Source organism: Leiobunum rupestre, chromosome 2 (assembly GCF_980474605.1).
Source record: "Leiobunum rupestre chromosome 2, qqLeiRupe1.1.hap1, whole genome shotgun sequence".
NCBI lineage: Eukaryota > Metazoa > Arthropoda > Arachnida > Opiliones > Sclerosomatidae > Leiobunum > Leiobunum rupestre.
Genome location: NC_143385.1, coordinates 41,729,308 through 41,749,010, shown reverse-complemented (window position 1 = coordinate 41,749,010; position 19,703 = coordinate 41,729,308). Strand labels below are relative to the sequence as shown.

Below are 19,703 nucleotides of genomic sequence, written 5' to 3'. Positions count from 1 at the left end.
ATCAAAATCAAGTTGCTTAAGTTTTGTAATTGAGAAGTATACCAACGACCCTCAGCTGCCTCCTCAGATTTCCCGTTTTCAACCAAATTCGCTAATGCCAAAACTACCAATTTCTAAAATAATGGAGGCCTTTTTTTTGCCCCACCACCTTGTGTTTCAGCTTTGTGGCATTTTAAGAACGACGTCATAATCCAGATCTTTCTGGGAGTTCACAAAATATTCACATCTAATAACTGAATTGCTTTGAAAGTTGTAGATTGCTTGAACTAAACCTAGCAATTCCCGAACTGGCAATATGTTGGAGCGACAGTCAACCAAAACTAAATTTAAACGGTGAGCGTAGCAGTGCACGTATGGACAATCGCCGGCCACCGCCGCTTCTATTTTAACCCTGACCCCATTTACATATCCACTCATTACGCTATAGCCCCATCATACGTCTGCGCGACACAATTTTCAAACCGCTCTGCCTTAGAAGACTAATTATGGCCACGTTAATGGTTTCAGAATCAAACTTGTGCAAATCTGTATATCCTAAATATATTTCTACGACGCCCTTTTCTTTTCTAGTATACCTTATACAAACACTTAATTTTTCCACCCCTGAATTGTCTCAAGTTTCATCTGCAATTACTGAATAAAACCCGCCAGATTCATTGACATTTTGTACAATCATCCTCCTCACTAAATTTCCACTTACATTGATCAGTTCATTTTGAAATTTTTCACGAGTATATTTGGCATTGTTGGGCATGCTATCGCACTTGGCTTTCAAATCAGGACATTTTTGTCTTAGTAGATCTAAAATTTCGGCGAAGTTCCCCCTATTTCCATTTTCTTCATTAGATCTATGAACCCTAAGTACTAGGTCTTGTTGAGCGCAGATAATTATGATTTCCACGTGTGCAGATAACACATCTCTATTTCTAATTACGTCAAGCCTATGATGGTCATTGACCTGAGACACAATTGAACCACGTGATTTAGTAGATTCTAAATAATCGAAGTATTTCTTATAAGATTGTTGGTGAAAAGATTTACGTGAACTAAAATGCTCTTCAAATTTTTTCGCCATATTTTTCCAATCCGAAAACCCATTTACAAAACCCGTGTTTCTACTACTGAAAAAATGGCGGCAACAAAACCATAAACTCTATCCTTTATTACGGAGTATTCGAGCATTTTATATTTCTCATACCAAGAAGAATTGAAACCTCGGTTTTTACCACCAATTAAAGTTTTAGGAAAAGAAGTGATTTTAGGCTGAATGGGCAGACAATCGTTACTTAAACTAATATCAATCACTAAGATATCTGAGCTCTACGGTTTCCCCTTCCATAAAAACTTGTTGAGGTTAACGGTAATAGTTAGTATAAGGAGCTGTTGGCTCGATCGCGTGTCATGCAGGGCTTGCTACCACCCTCCTACGCATTGTAACCCGGCCACCTGAATCAACGGCTTCAAAAGTCGCTTGATGACTAGGGCCTAAGGTGGTGCTTTAGGTATTAGCCTAGCTGATTATTATTAGATCTCGCAAGCTTTAACGATTTCCTTAGCAGGACTAACGTTTGCTTTAGTTGAACTAAAGTTTCCCTTATGATTAAAGTTTTCCACTATTTCAACTTCACTCATTGCATAACGGTTTTCTGCAATACCTTGATTATAAGGTTCATCCCCATAGATCACTGATATCCCCTTTGTCTGGTGATTGCAAGAATATTTTCATTGCATCTTTCTGAATGCTTATCTTCTAAGATTTATCTTTTACCTTTTTGCCATTTTTGAGCCCCCGAAATATGTTTTTTGCCGTTCATTCTCAACAATTTTTCTCTTAATTGAACAGTAAAATTTGCTTATTATTTATCGGTTTGATTTGTTTTGTCGTTAAAAAATTAAAAACGTAAAAACCACTGACCATATTTTGTGGGTTATAAGTTCAATTCAAATAACGAAACACTAAATATGAATTTGTTACCAATTTTAATTTATAATTATTGTTACAAGTATGTATAAAATAGTTTTGATTCTGGTGTAAAACTAAGAGCAGAAACGATAATCAATTTAAAATGAACGTATTTAAACATAGAAATATACAATGAAAAGAAATATTTTAAAGCATACATTGACACTTATCATACCAAAACTATATTAATGAACATATAACACTACATTACAAAAAAAATGATATTTCTTTCCACTAGTTTTACTGTTTAGTAAAATCGTAGACATATTTCTCCAATTATATTTCTAAACAAAATTTTTTGAAGTAGTACAAGATTATATTTTTCAAAAACCTTTTCGCGTGAGTACAATACAGCTAGTAATGTTGTTCTACATTTTTTAGTTATGGAATGAAATTGAGCATTACCCAAAATTCCTATTTTAAATTAAAAGTTTTGATCCCTCCTTGTGATCGCTGTGATTTCTAAACAACTGTATCAGGATCATATTTGGAATTGAAAAATGAAAATTTATATTTCATATGCGCACAGTCTACATCTATGCAAATTTTCTGGCAAAAATAATTTCTTGGTAGAAAATAATTGAAACAAGAAAACACCCTTGATTTAGATGGAAACTAAAATACGGGTCACATGAAAGAAATAACTTAATTTACGTAAAAACTAAATGAGAGGTCAAGCGATTTTTTCAAATGGTGAGTGTACTTCGGGTAGTAAGCCAGCTCTACCCATTTCGTAACCTTTTTTTAATTACTTCGAGGAACTAGAGAAAAACACTAACAATTTCGTCCATATTTTTCGGAACTTTACAAGAATTGTGTCTGGTCCTTACAGTGTCATGTCTCCAATACTTTGTTGGAGAACCGTCTTTCAGACTCTTTGAAAAGATTTCGTAACCTCACAACCATAATAAATATAGAGTACACCACTACTCCGACCAAGAGAATGGCTTCATAAGCTCTTATGCATTCTCTGATTCCCACAGCCACATGGGTTAAAGGTATTATCGGCTTCACTTTGATCAAGTAATGTAGTAATTTAGTAGTATTAGTCTTTAGAATGGAATTATAGGAATATGCCAAGAGTGCAACCAATATGCTACACGCTGCTTCCAAAAGTTCAATGGCTTTGACGAATCCATGATATTAAATATGGTTTATTTTATGATGAACATAATTAAATTCAAGCTGTATAATTTGATTTTTCTACACTGCTTTGCGGTGATTTCCTTTTCATATTAAACTGCATTTGTTGCCAAGGTACGAATATTAACTACTGTGTAGACATTTAGAGCTGCCTTCCCTTAAATACTTTGAATTTATTACCAACAACGTACTCTAGTTATATCTTAAGTGAAACCAGTTTTAAAGAAAATATATTCTTAATGGACATGTGTTAAATTATTAATAACGAAAATAAATGGGACTTCTACTACAAAACCCGTGGGAATTAATATCAGCTACTCTAAAAATATACTAGGAAGACGTAAATCTATCCTCTATCTAATTTCTATTACATAGAGCAAATACAATCGTTTTAAATTCTAATGAGTAAAATCAATATGCTAATGCATGTTCTTGCAATATTATGGCAGTATTTTGATAACAAAATTAAGGACAGACTGTCCATATTTTGTGTCAAAAATACTGTCCAAATCATGTGGCGGGGTTGTCCTCCAACATATTATTATTATTATTATTTTTTTGAAGGATATCGATGTATAAAAACTAATTAAAGGCAAATTCAGCCTTAGTATTTTTGTCGCCCCGAAAGGGTGAAAATTTTTCAGTTCCCGCTTTGGCTTTAGATATTTACGGCACTGCTAAAAAATCCCTAAAATTATAGGGTCTACGATAAAGATCGCCTTGGAGATAACCTTCACTTTAGCTGGTTTTAAAAGATTCGAATATTCTGTCAATATCGTGTAACGACTAATTAGAGTAGTTTACCATTAATTAGCTGGATCATTTGCAACTCTTGGCAATACATATTAATATATATTAGTTAGCCTAGAATAATTTTTAGCGTATTCTTTATTTCAGCACAATAGTGTTTCCTTACGTATTTACAATTCCATATATTTCGCAAATATACTCTTTTTATAGAAGTAAACAAACGTTAGTTAAATTGTTGTGAAACCTTTTTCTTGAAGATACTTCGTTGTCGTTGCAAACTGTCCATCCCGTTCCAGTCCCCGGGTTTTTTATAGCAACTATGTAGTGGCCACTTTCGCAGTTACTTCCTATGTGAACTACAGCGGCTTTAGTTTAATAAAGATTAATTTTCACTTTGTCAGAAATGAATCCTTTTATTGGAGTGTCAATTTTAATAATTTATCAGAGCCGAAACCCGTAAAGATCGGTTTACCTCAGGGCTCAATATTGTCTCCTACGCTTTTCAATCTTTACATCAACGACTTATCTAATATAATCACGGACTGGATATATATGTACGCCGATGATACAATGCTGGTACTTGAAAACTTTTGTCTAGAAACACTCATTAGAACCACAAATAAGTACCTAAACCAGATTGATAAATGGCTTGAGGACAATGTGTTGCCGCGAAAACTGCACGGCCTGGGAGAGCTTATTTTCAACTATGCGTGGCGGACTGAAACACCACGATAGTTGCCTTGTTTCCTTGTAAACGAATTGCAAATGTTAAATAAATCTCCACTTCACTAAAATTAAAATACTTATTTATTTATATATTTACAATTGTACTCCTTTGGAGTAATCGTTTAGAAAACAATTATATCTGCTTTGCAGAACGCGCTACTTTGCAGCCAAACTCGTTAAAATCTAAATTCATTCTGATTTGCGTTTCAGAAAATGTATTACAATCATGGGTTTCATTATAATTTTTTACACAATGCTAAAGTTTAAACGTTGTCCCGTGATAAAATTGTAAGATAAATTCATAATTTTTTAGAGTTTAGATTTATCATACTAGTTTGATTTTTTTTATATTTTAACTGTAATTTTATCGCATATATTTCTTAGTATTTTCTCATTTTATATTTACCCTGATTTTATTTTTAAACATTTAAAAGGAAATTGTTTTATTAAGATTGAAGAGCGACACATTTTTAATATAATTTTTAGTAACCTCGAATAAGTTTTTACACAATGGTCTTAGGTTGAATAAATTAAAAACAGAATATATAATATTTACCAACCACGGTAAAACGGTAAATGACTCCCTGTGTAAAATATTTATTGAAGGTCCCTGTATATAAATACCTTGGTGTAATTTTTTATCAAAATTTAAATTGGAACGAACACGCACAATGTTTGTAAAAAATTATCTAGTACTGTATATTTAATAAAAAAATGTAAACATTTATTTCCGCGATCAATTCTATTTCAATTATATTATAGGTTTTTTTATTCACAAGTGCTATATGGGATATGGCAATAACTATAATAACAACATCAAACGAAAACAAATCCTACAGAAACGCACTCTGAGGAACTTATATAACAAGGATTGACTTGCGCATACCAAACCTCTCTTTCAACAGAGTAAACTACTTAATATTACACAAATCTATAAGTTTGCGTGTTTATGTTTTATTTATAAAAGTATAAAGTTCAAGCCAGTTAACCTTTTTAAAACACATTTCGTTAAAAAAACCAACAAGATCAGATAATTTATTAGAAACTCCTTTTTGTAAGACAACCAAAAAATTAACATCTATATTTTACGTTCAATTATTTAATCTATATTACCATAAAATCGCAAACTTTAAAACTGAAACTGAAATCAAGAAAACCCTCAAAAGAGCAATTTATGAAAACGAATAACTTATTGTTTTTATATATTGGAGTTTTGTTTATTAATCACATTATTTGCTGACCATTTACTTTGTTTTATTATTCGATTTTCTTTGTTTTTTTTATTCAGTTTTGTTTTTATTCTGGTTCTAATCTCTTCTTTTTTTTATTCCGTTTTTTTATTTTATTGCACTCAACTTTCACCTTGTTGGCTTTTGTTTTTCTTTTCTTGTGTTATTATACAACTTTTGTAATATGTTAAATTATTGTCTGATATTGCAAGAGGGCTATAAGTTGCAAGTTGACTTGGCCCTCTAACTAAAACGAAACAAAAACTCGAAATAAAACACTTTTAGAATTTGAATTTGAATCTTTCAGCCCCTCTATAAGAAAACCACTCCAGATTAAGAAAGAGGTACTTACTGGAAGAATATAATGTCGTTCGAGGTTCTTTCACTTCATTTTGACATTGGACACATTTATTTTCAAAAAGTTTCCAGTGTTCCAACAAATCCTTAAAAATTAAGCTACTTTTGTCAGCCAAAACATTAACGATGTACACATAATCATCTTCAGGGGGATAGTTAAAAACTCGCCCTAAAGGACACTGTTGGCATCTATCTTGATATTGAATGCGACGCAAAAACAAATTTTCTATAGTAACATTTTGGTCTTTAAGCTTCTGTAAAAGACTAATTAAAAATTCGACGGCTTCCTCTTGATTAAGACCATGAAATCGAATATCAAGCGTTTTCCTTACTTTAGTGGTTCGTAAATAAGGTAAACTAGAATCTAACTTGTCTATCACTTTTTCTTGAAAGCTTCTAACAAATTCTGGCACGTATAAAAGAACTTGCAAAATAGACATAGCATAGCAAGAGTTATCGTAATTAATGAAACCTTTCAATGTAAGAGGCGGAACTTCACTCTGAATGTTTGAACTTTTTTTAGACACCGTAATTTTGGAAGGACCAACTTGAGCACACGTGTTTGCTGCAATGCTTCTACAGGTATTGCAAAATTTTATTTAGTTTTCTTCTTTATAAATAACTTGATTTGGGGCAAATCAGGCCTAAATTCAGCTCTGAGGTGATTATACTCTGATATAGCCTTTGAATCTGCAAATATTTAAGAAGTGTCTAAATCAAGTAAATGGACACCGTCTAAAGATGTAACTCTTGAAAGAGCTACGTAAGCCATTCCACTTTGAAAAAACACTCGCTCCAATGTTTATCATTGCGCATTCTACACTCATACCTTGACTTTTATGAACGGCAACTCCGTTCGCTAAAACAACGGGAAACTGGGATCTTAAAACAGAAACTTTTGTCGTAATTTCGAACTTCATATTAACTCTTTCAATTTTCTCTTCAGTGCCATGGTTATCGAATAAAACCAATAGATCAGAAATAGCTCCTTCTGCGTTGGTTTTTAGCCCTTTCACGGTACCCATGGCTCCATTAACAAGCCCTTTTTCCATATTTAAATTTATCGGCAACATTATTCGAGCACCGATATAAAGCAACAGTCTCGATTCCAAACCCACTGTAACAGAGATATTACTTTCCCATTTCTTTAACTGATCTTTCACTGTTTTTGGATTCCTAGGTGTCCGTGGTATTTGTCGTCACTCGTTATTTCGAAAATAGGGTTACCACATTTTTGAATCATAATTTTATTTATGGTGTCGCACATTTGGTTAGTTGGTAATAAATAAACTGGTTTTTTCTTCTTCTTTGGACAACGTGGTATAATAGATGGCAATCTCTTCAACATTGTCTGCTCTGAGAATTAAACGTTTTTCTAAACATCCCGTTCTGTTACTTCACCTACACGTAATCTAGCAAGCATTTCTCCATAAGCATAGTCATTTTTGTCTCTTATTAATTGTTAATTCATCAAATTTGAAACACTGACGAAATAAATTAAATGCACCAACTGAACCAATAAGTTTACGAGCTTCTATATGTGATAAAATTGAAAAAACGGGTACCTTTTAACTGCAACAAATCTCCTATGGCTAAAAAACACTTTTTGTATCAGTCTATTCTATAATGCCTTTATTTGAATACATTAAACTCAAATTTCATTTAAATGCTATTTAATTTACATTTATCAAAAACATTAACAAACCTTTTCTTTGGAGAATCCATCGCTTCAAACTTGCCGATTCGCGAATTGCGAATTCGTTAGATTGCAAAAAAATCGTCGAAGTTGGCCGTAAATTCCGACCAATCCGAGAAATCCTTTTTTTCGCAGGTTTACGCGGGGGAAGTATTGATGGGAAGTCTCCTAGTAGGATAATATTTTTATTGGCCTCTCCGATAGACGATAACCACACCCACGCTCGTTCGAAGCCGTCGATAGACGTTTACGAGAGCGTGGTCATATTCAACCAGCAAGTAATCGTGAAAGGACGGAAGATATTGCAGAAGACGTCGAAGAACAATTATGTAATTTATTGAACGGAAGATGGCGCTATCTGTACCGCCTCTAAACCTCCTGGGTTTTCTAGAATCTTCACGATAAACAGAATCACCGGGCGGCGTAGAGAGCAACTATGCGATTACTATTGTTATACCAATAATTCTTTTAATTCGTTATGTAAAGTGTTCGTTTAAGTTAAGAATAATAATTACTTATAGTAAGTCAACCTTGTTGTCTTTATTTAACGCCTACACGAAACATAATACTGGCGACGGATATTTTTCGAACCTGGTTGGAAATGCCTTCCTTACAGCCCAGGGCTTAAGTGGACTAGTTCTTTCTTGCGCTGCTTGTACCTCTACGCCAAAGCCGAACTTCAGCCTAGGCTCCATGAGTGTTCATATACAGTTTGTTTTTACAAATGGCTTCTTTCGGTTTCAATCAAAGTCGTGGCCTATGGGGCACCAAACCGGAAAAAACTAAACAAGATAGTTCTAGATATATTTCAAGAGTTCTAGACACATTTCAAGCGTTCTAGACCCATTTCAGTTTTCTAGACCCATTTCAGTTTTCTAGACCCATTTCAGTTTTCTAGACACATTTTACGAAGCTCTCTCTAGGTATTTTACGCGACGTTCTCTCTGGATATTTTACGAATCTCTCTAGGTATTTTACGCGACGTTTTCTATGTATTTTAGGGTTAGGGACTTCGAAAATTTTCGCCTTCGCCAGTGAGAGAGAGGGAAAACTGCATTCAACGGTTTCAACCGCGTATTCAACTGAACGATCGCGCTTACCAAAAGAACGCGTCGTCGCGGTGACTGATAAATTGATCTAAGATAAAGACTATGGATGGCAGACACGGGCTTACATTTTGGAGGATCGAATGGTACTTGTACCGTTGCGGTGGTATTTATTATCTGAAGTCATTAACCTTTAATAGGTGTGACGTAATCCATAAGGTCATAGATAAGTCTGCGAATTAGCTGAAATCTTTGAAGCAACCCGCGGCTTGATTAAGGGTACTTTAATATCGAATAAAGAATGTTGGTGTTTAGTGTTGTTTAAACTTAAAATTAGCCATTTTCTTGGTCGGTATATACCCATTTTACCAATTTCTACTTTCTAAGAAATTGTAACAAATTGTTGGCATGTTCACGTGTCCTAATTTGAACCAAGAGCAGATTAGGGCAGTGATTGTTTAGATTTCTACGGTGGCGACCTCCATTAAACGAAAATAGAGTTACACCAAACCGCGATTTGCTTTAATGAGAGCTTGTCGGTAAGCAGACGACGCTCTGACGTCAGAATAAACCAAATCGGCGCCCCCTAGGCGGTCGGAATACAAAACAAATGGGTCACGTGATACTATTGTAGCCAATAGCAATACTCACGTTAATTTAAATGTTATAGATTCTCGCGGTGGCCGTTTTGATACGCACTTGTACTAGTCTTGTAGTCCATATCATTATTTAGTCCGAGGGCTCCGACATTTGCCAAAAAAGTTGATTTTAGAAATCTTGAAATCAACGTCAAAATCTCAAAATCATCAAATCGTTTAGAATGATTTTGAAATGAAAATCCACACAAAAACACGAAACCAGGGGCGGCTCAAGGGCCGGGCAACCCGGGCAACTGCCCGGGGCGCCGGTTTGAGAGGGGCGCCGAAATTTAGTTGTGAGCCTTTTTGTTTTACCAAGAATCGGATTTGTTTATAAAAATTTTAATGAAAGCATAACATAATTTGAAAAATCTTTAGATAATTGGAAATACAAACTGTTTTACCAACCAAAATGTCCAACGTCGTCGATTAACGTTTTTTGCGACTATTTTTTTACAATACTAAATAAACCATAAAATTACGGTGCATAGTTCTGACGGATAAAGCATTTTCCTGGTATTTTCATTCTAAACCAGGGTATATAATATGAAGAAGAAAAAGTGGTTGGGCGATAGTACAAGAATAGAAGGGTGTCAGAATTTTTAGCCCGGTGTACCTAACAACAGGGGCCATACCACCGGAGGCCTATCATCATAGTGCCCTACGCCAGCGCCCCCAAACCCGGACAGGTGACAAATCCAGCGAGGGGCTAGCCAGTAAGAATTTGCCTGTACACCAATTACGTAATCAATAATGAGTACAGATGAGTACAGATGAGTACACATGCTTACGATGAGTACAGACCGATTACGATAAGTACAGAATGATTAGGATGAGAACATAATGATTACGATGAGTAAACAGGCAACCCAAATCTTTAAAATTGTTACAGATGAGTAATTAAGTACGGGGTAATTCCAATGAATACGCGTGATTACAGATGAGTACGAAAATTACAAATGATTACGGGATTACAAATGAGTTCAAAAGATTACCGAAGATTACAGTTAGGGTGAACACCGATTACGGGAAGTGGTTAGCCCCTCGGGTAGTAGTACCCTACTACTGATGGTTGCACCTTTGACGCAAACCACTGAACCCAGCAGAAGGTGCAGCAATGGGTGGACCAATCCTCACTTCGCACACAGCCGTGGGATTAAGAGTGGATGCTATAGCAACTCCAGCCGACACCCTACCTACGTAGGTAAAGAGTCACACCCTTTGGAGAGAGCTCCTAAAGGGGAACGACGGGAACACAGAAGCCCAAGTAACCCGCCACAGCTGGCACCGGAGATCCCGGTGCGACTCCAAAAGGCCGAGAAACAGGAACAGAATTATCAAAATTATTTTAAGCACTAGAGGAAGGTTCAGCCTAATAAAAAAAATATAATTCAATTATGTAATTGTTAAACGTTGAACGAAAAAGAGGTTTTTAGTGTATTTTTCCCCCTTAATCTGTCGTGTGTCCGTGGTTAGCGTAAAGCCCCATTTTCATGCTCGCTGGTAGCGGATAAAAATCGTCAAAATTCGCTTTCGCCACTCGCAAGCGTGAAAATAAAGCTAAAATATCTGTTTGAAACAGATCGACGCGGAAAGTGAAAAAGTGTATAGCTGAAGCGGATTTTGACGATTTTTACCCGCTACCAGCGAGCATGAAAATGGGGCTTTAGTCACTTCTATTTTACGCGCACGCGCAGAAAGCCATTTATTAGTTTCAGTTAAATAGTTTTAGTTAGATAGATATTAATTAGAGACACGTTGAATTGAATTAAGATTATAAAAAAAGGAAATTAAGAGAAGCCGTTGAAGCAGAAAAGAAAGCGACAGCTTAAAAAAAGTTCTTAAGTGTAGGCCTTAAAAAATCCCGCCAAATACTGTTTTAATTAAGTTGTTAAAGCAATAAAGCGTTCTATCAAATAGGCCCAAAACCGGCCAAACGTTTCATACAGACTATAGAGCTAGTTCATCAGGACTAACAAAGTTTGTTATTCTTTGGTTTAAGAGAATTTGGCTTATATCCTGTCTTTATATGAATATTTTAGAGACGTACCTTTAAGCATATGTAACATAATTGCTCAGTAGTATGCCACTGTACCTTTATTCCATTCAAAAATCTTCACTAACGGTTTGTTTCACCACGAACCAGTAAAAAGGTGGACTACGTTAGATTTTAACCTTTTTATTCATCCTAGTAATTTTGGGAATCACACTATTGGCTACTAACATATTTATTTAAGCCAATGGAAAACTTCTAAATTGAGAAGGAATTTTTTGCGTCGGAATTTTAGTCAGCCCAATGTAGCTTTATTGAAATTTATAAACTCGCTCGGTTTGTGCGGATGAAGTTAAATACTGAGTAGTTTAGAAAAATAAAAGGAAAATGACCAATACGGTTCGGTTCAGAGATCACTTTCCGAAAATGAAATAAGTAGTCGAAGTGGGATATTCCACCAGCGTTATTAAATGCCATACCAAGCCTAGAAGAGTTAGGCCTAGGCTCAAAAGAATCTGCAAAGACTCCAACCTTTTAAATGCGCCAGAAAAGATTAACCTGAATTTCAACTATTTTTTCCAATAAACCTGCTTCTTTTATTTGACAATGCAAATTTATTTTAGAACGTGAGTCTCCGAGAACTTAATTAATTGGCAAAATAATTACATTAGCAGAACTTGACACTATATTTTAGCTCCCAAGCCTTGGTTGTTCAAACCGGTTTGTTTACTAAAATAATGGCCGTCGGTTTATCAGACGTAAAGCTATTTGGGCGACGGTATTATCGGTATTTGAGATTCAATGACGTCAAATATGACATAAAATATGATATCAAATATTACGAAGGGTATGTATGACGCAATATCTGTGAAACAAACCGTTAGTGAAGAAATAATGCTAGTGGCATACTTATGAGTAATTATGTTACGTATGCTTTTAGGAGTGGTAGCCTGTAGGAGGGACCCTAGGTATTGAAGTACGTTTGGGGTTAAGAATATTTTCATGATATAAGTTTCTTTTTAAACCCATGGATTTGAGACTAGTATTTTGCTTATTTACACAAAGTATTGAGAAAGTGATTAAAGGGATTATTTATCGTTATGAAAACGGTAAATTTATAACATGGACATGGTTATGTTTTTTACCGGGGGGGGGGTAGTTTAATTTAGTCTCAAAATAAAAGGGGCGCCAAAAATCCCCCTTGCCCGGGTGTATAAAATTTCTTGAGCCGGCCCTGCTCGAAACCACGTTGAAAATCCCGAAATCGCTTTCAAAATCCCGAAATAGCTTTCGAAATATCTCTGAAAATCGCTAAATACAACAACGAAAACACGCATCATTCCGTTGAATATATCACCCCTTGTAATAAAAGTAGACCAATCTACTTTCTATCCTCACTAGCTTATACGACCTTGAATTTTCGTTCCGTTTCGATCTCGATAGACTGACGGGTTTCTCTCAATTTAAACTTTGCTCATTGGGTTGTTTTATGGCCACATATTTGTTTTCGTAAAACATACTAAAATAGAAATATCTAAACGTGTTATACACTGTTAAAAAAAAATGTTCTTATTTGAACAAATTTTGTTCTAATATGAACCAAAAAGATTCGTTCGATAAAGAACGATGGTTGATGGTTCAATATTGAACTTAGATGTTCTATATTGAACAAACCTTCGTTGTTCAAATTAGAACGTTTTGTCGTTTGCGGTGGAACACTTTGCCGTTTGCGGTGGAACACTTTGTCGTTTGCGGTGGAACACTTTGTCGTTTGCGGTGGAACACTTTGTCGTTTGCGGTGGAACACTTTGTCGTTCGCTGTGGATCATTTTCTCGTTCGCTGCGGAACGCTTTGTCGTTCGCCGTGGATCATTTTCTCGTTCGACTTGAAATGCTTTACCATTATTGCTTTCTAAATTATAGCTCATGTCTCCTGCCGGCAGTTCATCATGCAAAATTAATAAAAATAACCTAACCTAACCCATTGCGCACCGAATAGGAAAACCAGGCCTAAAACTAGACTATTTGAATTTAGTTCCAACCTCAAGTTTCCTCGACTACAACCATCTTATTGAGCTTAAAATATCTACCACGTAAGTGATATGCGTAAAATAAATCAAACCTTTTCATAGCTCAAAGACATTACATTCTATTCTCAGCCTTAAGGCCGAGAACTGGTAACAAACGATGTTAGAATTTATTTCTATTCTGAAAACGTCAAACCAAATTGCAGTATATTACGAAATATTTTCTGTAAATTTTAATTCTGGAACTTGGGGAATTACATTTCCGAACGAATTTCGTCTACCTTGCCAATCGAATAAAAATACACTTAAAAAAAACGGTGCGTGTCCTATAAATTCGGACCTTTCACAACCCTTTTCCACTTCGTAAGGACACGGAGGTTATTTATATCGTTATTTGTGTGAAGTTTCTTTTCAATAGGTGGGGTAGTTTCTGAGAAACAGCGTTACAGACCTAACTCAATTTGAAGGAGCTACTCTTTAACAATGAAATTGAATCTTCGGTAAATTTCCAAACACACTGTACATACAACTACAAAAACAACTTCATTACAACATGTTCTTACTCACCCTGTAAATAAATAACTACGAGTAATAGTTTAATCAACCAGTACACTAACTTAAAACAACATAATAATGTACGAAAAAACTACCTATAACAAAGCGCACTCTAAACCACTCATTTATTACTATATGGATGTTATACTTTTTTGTTACTTTTGGCCACACGAAGTTTTCCGCAAAATAGTGTCACACTTATTTGTTACTTTTGGTCATAGGTTGAAAGTGTCACGCTTATATGTTAGTACATGTACATGAAGACAATACAAAGAAATCCATAAAGGGTTGTGTGTAAAACCTGTTCTAAGGGGAACGATCTCCTAGCTATTGAAACGAATCTATTCTATTGTGTAGTTTACAAGCCTTCCTCCAGAGGGTGAAAGAGCATTCGTTCTTATTTGAACGAAATATAATATCTTGAACACACCGTTCTCTGTTACATACCTTTAGAACGCTATCGTTCATTTTTGAAAAGACTGTTCTAAGTTGAACGTCTTCTGAACGAATTTTTTTAACAGTGTAATATTTACAATAGTTTATTACAATAACCAAGAGTTAAGCAGTTGTTACATTACAAACTCAATGTAATACAGCAACTGCTTAAAAATGAACCTCGGTTCGAAAGCTCGCCATTTTTAAAATGGAATTTTAACATTTTAATTCTATTAATTAAATTTTAGTCGTGAAGTATCTTGTCTCCATTATTATACATTTTTAAATTTTAACTTTTAAGTTATATATAACCATGACTTTTATGAATTTTAAAATTAAAAAACGTTACTCTAAAGGCACCATTAAAGGTTCTTAATTTCACCCTTAAAAAAGCTTTTTTTCTGGAGGGTGAATTACATGTACCTACTCAAAGAAAGGTAACAAACACTTTTCGACACAATGGCTCAAAACTCCAGGAATAAACAAAAGTTATGATGCGACTTTGGAAAGAACCAACGCATCAAATCCTACCAACTTCCTTAAAGTTCCAGAATATGAAATATCAAGTGGTTTTCATAGTCTACCATCAACTGAAGACATACCGCCGTACGAAACCACAGTAAATCTGAACAGATTCGTTACCTGTACCTGGTAAACGTCTACGAACCTGGACCTTTGAGAAACTACATGTTAAAGGCTACATTGACGTTTCGGTATCCAACAACTCAATTCATACTACTTATGAACAAGTTTGTTCGTGCCTAATCGTAACTTCAAGAACTACAATATATTTGACATACTTGCCGAACCGTGGCGGAGAGCGTATTTGCGAAGAAGTAAACAATACCAGCCTTGAAAGAACTCTAATCATTTTCTTTATTTCCTTTTCGAGGTTAACTTTGAATCGAAGATTAAAAAACCATATATACATTAAAAAAATACAGCAATCAGTTAGATAAACAAAGGTCAATTTACAAAAAGTATAACATTTCAAGAAGTGAGAATTGGCAGACCTTGCCAAAATGTTTCGTCAAATTAGAGTACACGCTAAAAAAGGTTGGGTCAAATTTAACCCAAATTGGGTCAATAATACCCAAAAATTTGGGTCAGTATTTCTCCAGTCCAAAAATTTGGGCAAATGTAAAACAACCCAATTTGAGCAAAATAATTACCCAACCTTGGGTCAAACCTTACTTACCCAAGTAGTTGGGCAAATGAAAACAACCCAATTTGAGCTAAAATAATGACCCAACCTTGGATCAAACCTTGCTTACCCGAGTAGTTGGGCAAATGAAAACAAACCAAAAATTTGGGTATTTAGGAAAATCCACAAAATAATGGGCTAAAATAACCCAATTTATTTTGCAGTTATATTTGCCCAAACACTTTGGTAAAATATAAAAATTGGCCAACATCTACATTTAACCCAAATAATTTATAAATGGCCTTTGCCGAATAATACAGACTAATTGGGTTACTTTTAAACTATATTCAATGGGAATGAACTACTCAGCCATTTGCAGCTCTCCATAATATCTTTTATTTTGTGAAGACATTTAATAATCGTTTATTGAAAACTAAAAATTTTAATTTGCAACCTTGATTGTACTCCACTGTCATACAGAAGCCTCACTGCTCTTCACAGAGTGGCTAAGACCTTTATAAAATGACCTCCTATCCACAACTTCAAGATACAAATCACAAATGTTTTGAAAATTAGCTATATTTCTCTGTTTCGCAAAAATAAGTTTTAACTTTTCCAAAAATCTGTTAGGCCTATATATTAACTCGTATAGGTCTAAATTCCACCAATTCCACTCATCCAATCCATAATTCATGATACAAATCAAAAATATTTTGAAACTTAGCTATATTTCTCTGTTTCGCTAAAATAAGTTTTAACTTTTCCAAAAATCTGTTATATATTAACTCGTATAGATCAAATTCCACACATCCAATTAACAATTCAAGATAACAACCAAAAATGTTTTGAAAATTATCTATATTTCTCTGTTTCGCTAAAATAAGTTTTAACTTTTCCAAAAATCGGTTATATATTAACTCGAATAGGTCAAAATTCCACCAATTCCACAATTCAAGATACAAATAAAAAATGTTTAGAAAATTAGCTATATTTCTCTGTTTCGCTAAAATAAGTTTTAACTTTTCCAGAAATCTGTTATATATTAACTCGTGTAGGTCAAAATTTTACCAATTAAACTCATCATATCCGTAACTTCAAGATAAAAACCAAAATTGTTTTGAAAATCAGGTTATTTCTCTGATTCAGAAATCTGTTATATATTAACTGGTAAAGGTCAAAATTCCACTCATCCTATCCATAACTTCAAGAAGAAAAACTAAGAATGTTTTAAAAATTAGCTATATTTCTCTGATTCACTAAAATATGTTGTAATTTTTCCAGAAATGTGTCAAGTTCCAAATTGCACCAATTCCACTCATACTATCCAAAATACAGAACCACATTTCTGTCCAGAAAAAATATCAGTTTTGCCTTTCCCTCAAATTTTTGGCTTGCCATATGCACGAATGTTTGGTTCGTCAATACAAAGTTTCAAAAGCATTTTTCAAGTAGATGCTTATAGTACGAAACTCGTTTAGTAATTTATTGCCTGTAAACTGAACACATAAATGACTATTGGGGATATTACAATATAGTAATTGCGGTCATTAATTTCGAGAACTTCCAACCAGTTCACATTTAGTATTCAAATAAGCTTATATTGTTAAACAAATAGACCTAACTAAAACTTAACCAATGTTTGGAAGTAAAAAACATGTTAACTCAATAAACAAACCAAGCCTAAACTTATTACGTATAGGAAATGCATAAAATTTAGTTAAGAACATAATGCAATGTTTTCGTTTTGGGGTGATATAGTTCGGCGCATGCCTCCAAAAAGGCCAAAAAAACGTTTTTTCCCTCCCTTCGGGCCCATGTTCGGAACATGTACATGGCTAAATAGCCCGCGTACCATCCGCGGTTTCTCCCACCTCTTGGCATGGCCGCTTTTGCATGGGGGCAGGCTCCCTCTATCCTGTTCGTATGGATACCAGTTTCCGGATCTTTGAAATGCAAAGAATGATTGACTTTGAAATGGGTAAATTCTTCTTGATCGAGACCATCGTATGCTTTCCAGAAATCCGTCAAAATGGTGGTCCCGGGCAAAATCCAGGATTTGAGGATCGGAACCAGTGTCGCTGCGTCTCTCTTTTCCACGGGAACCATAAAAAATTTGTTGGTATCTCTGTCGATCCCACCTAAAATCCACTTTCCTTCCATGCGTTTACCCCGGTGGTATTTACGTTTCCCAAATTTGGACTCGTCCACTTCAACAGTTTTCCCGGGTCCACCAATACTCTGGCTCTTCGTAATAACCGCGTTGTAGGCGACTTCGCGGCAAAACATTCGCCAATCAACAAGAGTGACCTGAGATATGTACAACTCTTGCGATACAAAAGATTGCGGGGAAATATTGTAAACGTAGTAATACACGATTAAGAGAATTTCTCGGAATGAAAGCTTGGATTTCGAGAAGAATGAATTGTCTCTGACCGACTTTGAAGTTCCGCAGACCCGGGCTTTGTGCTTCTGTACCCTCCTTTTTTTCTGGCAACGCCAAACAAATCCATCCCGAGAATCCTTACGTTCCGAAAGTGTCATACTCAGACCGCAATTTGTACAGTTTTTAGAATTACCCAAGAGGTTCTTTTCTTGTAGCCACTCTAAAATATTTTTGTTTGATTTACACATATCGTGTATTTCGAACGTCGTAATCACCTCACCCTCTTCAACAAAACCATAATTATCATTATCCACGGTAGACGTTGAACTCCCACTCGAATCCGAATCGGACATTATTCACATTCACAGAGAAAATTAACAATATTCGTAGTTTAAAAGACAGACACGAGGATCAAATACTCACAAAGCATGGAAACAAAGAAATGCGGGTTGGATAAAGTAGGGCTGATTAAGAAAAAAAAGTTCCAAACTAAAAGTGAAACCGGACTCATAAACGAAGTATTGGCGCCTTACGGCGCCGCGCACTCACTTCGCTCGAGCGCTGGGGGCGCGCGGCGCCACCCCAGCCCCATTCTTGCTAATCAAGCTGTGCCATCTATAACGCAACCTAGAGGACAGTACCAAGTATAGCCTTTTGTGGTGCGAATTAAACAAGGGAGAGCGACTGTGAGATGAATCGATCCTACACGAAGGAGTTTTCCCTCCTTATGGGTGCATATATTAACTCCACCTACGAACATCGTATCCAGTTAAAACGTACCTAGTATCTAGCGAATTGAATTCGCCGTAAAAAAATTTCACGTAGCATTTTTTTAAATTTAGTAATATCTTGCCGTTACATCTAATTCTTCATCAGTGCTATTTCACCCAAAACGTACAAAAATCACGAGATATGTCGAAATATTAGGTATTTTCCGAGGTAAATAGTGGGGGTAAGTGACAATTTTCTATTTATCATATCTTTCTAAATAATAAATTGCGCTTAAAACTTTTGGCATTTCTGTAATCCTTGACAAATAATACACCTAAAAAAATAAACTAAAACCAAAAAAAACAAAAGGTGCTATTCTTAAAAATAGCCCAATGGTTTAAAATATCTAGGCAAAAGTGAAGAACAGCCCCCCCCCCCCTCCTTTTTTGGTTTTTTATTTTCTTAGATGAAAGCCCAGTGTGTAAGGAGTACGAAGGTATTTTTTTTAGTTACCGCAAATGAGAATTAGTTAAGTTAACGCGTTTTGAAAACCGTCAATTTCAATGCATTTTCGACAATAGTTTAATGTGACTATGTGAGTTCTATACTTTTTCTCTCGAGATAGAGCAGGACACGTGAAATCAAAATTTATGTTTGGTGTGTACTAAGGAGTAATACTGAAAATGAAATTTGTAGTGGTAGTGTAGACTATAGACCACCGTCAATCTGCCAGAAAAAAAAGGGGGAAAACAGTAAAAGACGTTTTCTGCTTATTCTCTGAATATCGCTGGACTCCCACAGAACGAAATATAAAATATTCAAACCGAAAGTCGAAACTAAACATATATTTTATAAATCGACAAGTCAACGTTTTTACTTATAAATTTAAATATCTATAATTATTTAT

General features: G+C 35.1%; 1 protein-coding gene across 1 annotated transcript; it reads right to left on the bottom strand.

The window, feature by feature from the left end:
• Positions 1-17,415: 17,415 nt before the first annotated feature.
• LOC149957542 (uncharacterized) lies at positions 17,416-18,438 on the bottom strand. Its single transcript, XM_090167082.1, has one exon. The coding sequence runs from the start codon at positions 18,436-18,438 to the stop codon at positions 17,416-17,418; it is 1,023 nt and encodes a 340-aa protein (XP_090023208.1).
• Positions 18,439-19,703: the final 1,265 nt, after the last annotated feature.

What these genes read in the sequence shown, in the direction of transcription:
- LOC149957542 (XM_090167082.1), bottom strand. Translation starts at nt 18,438, where the DNA reads ATGTCCGATTCGGATTCGAGTGGGAGTTCAACGTCTACCGTGGATAAT.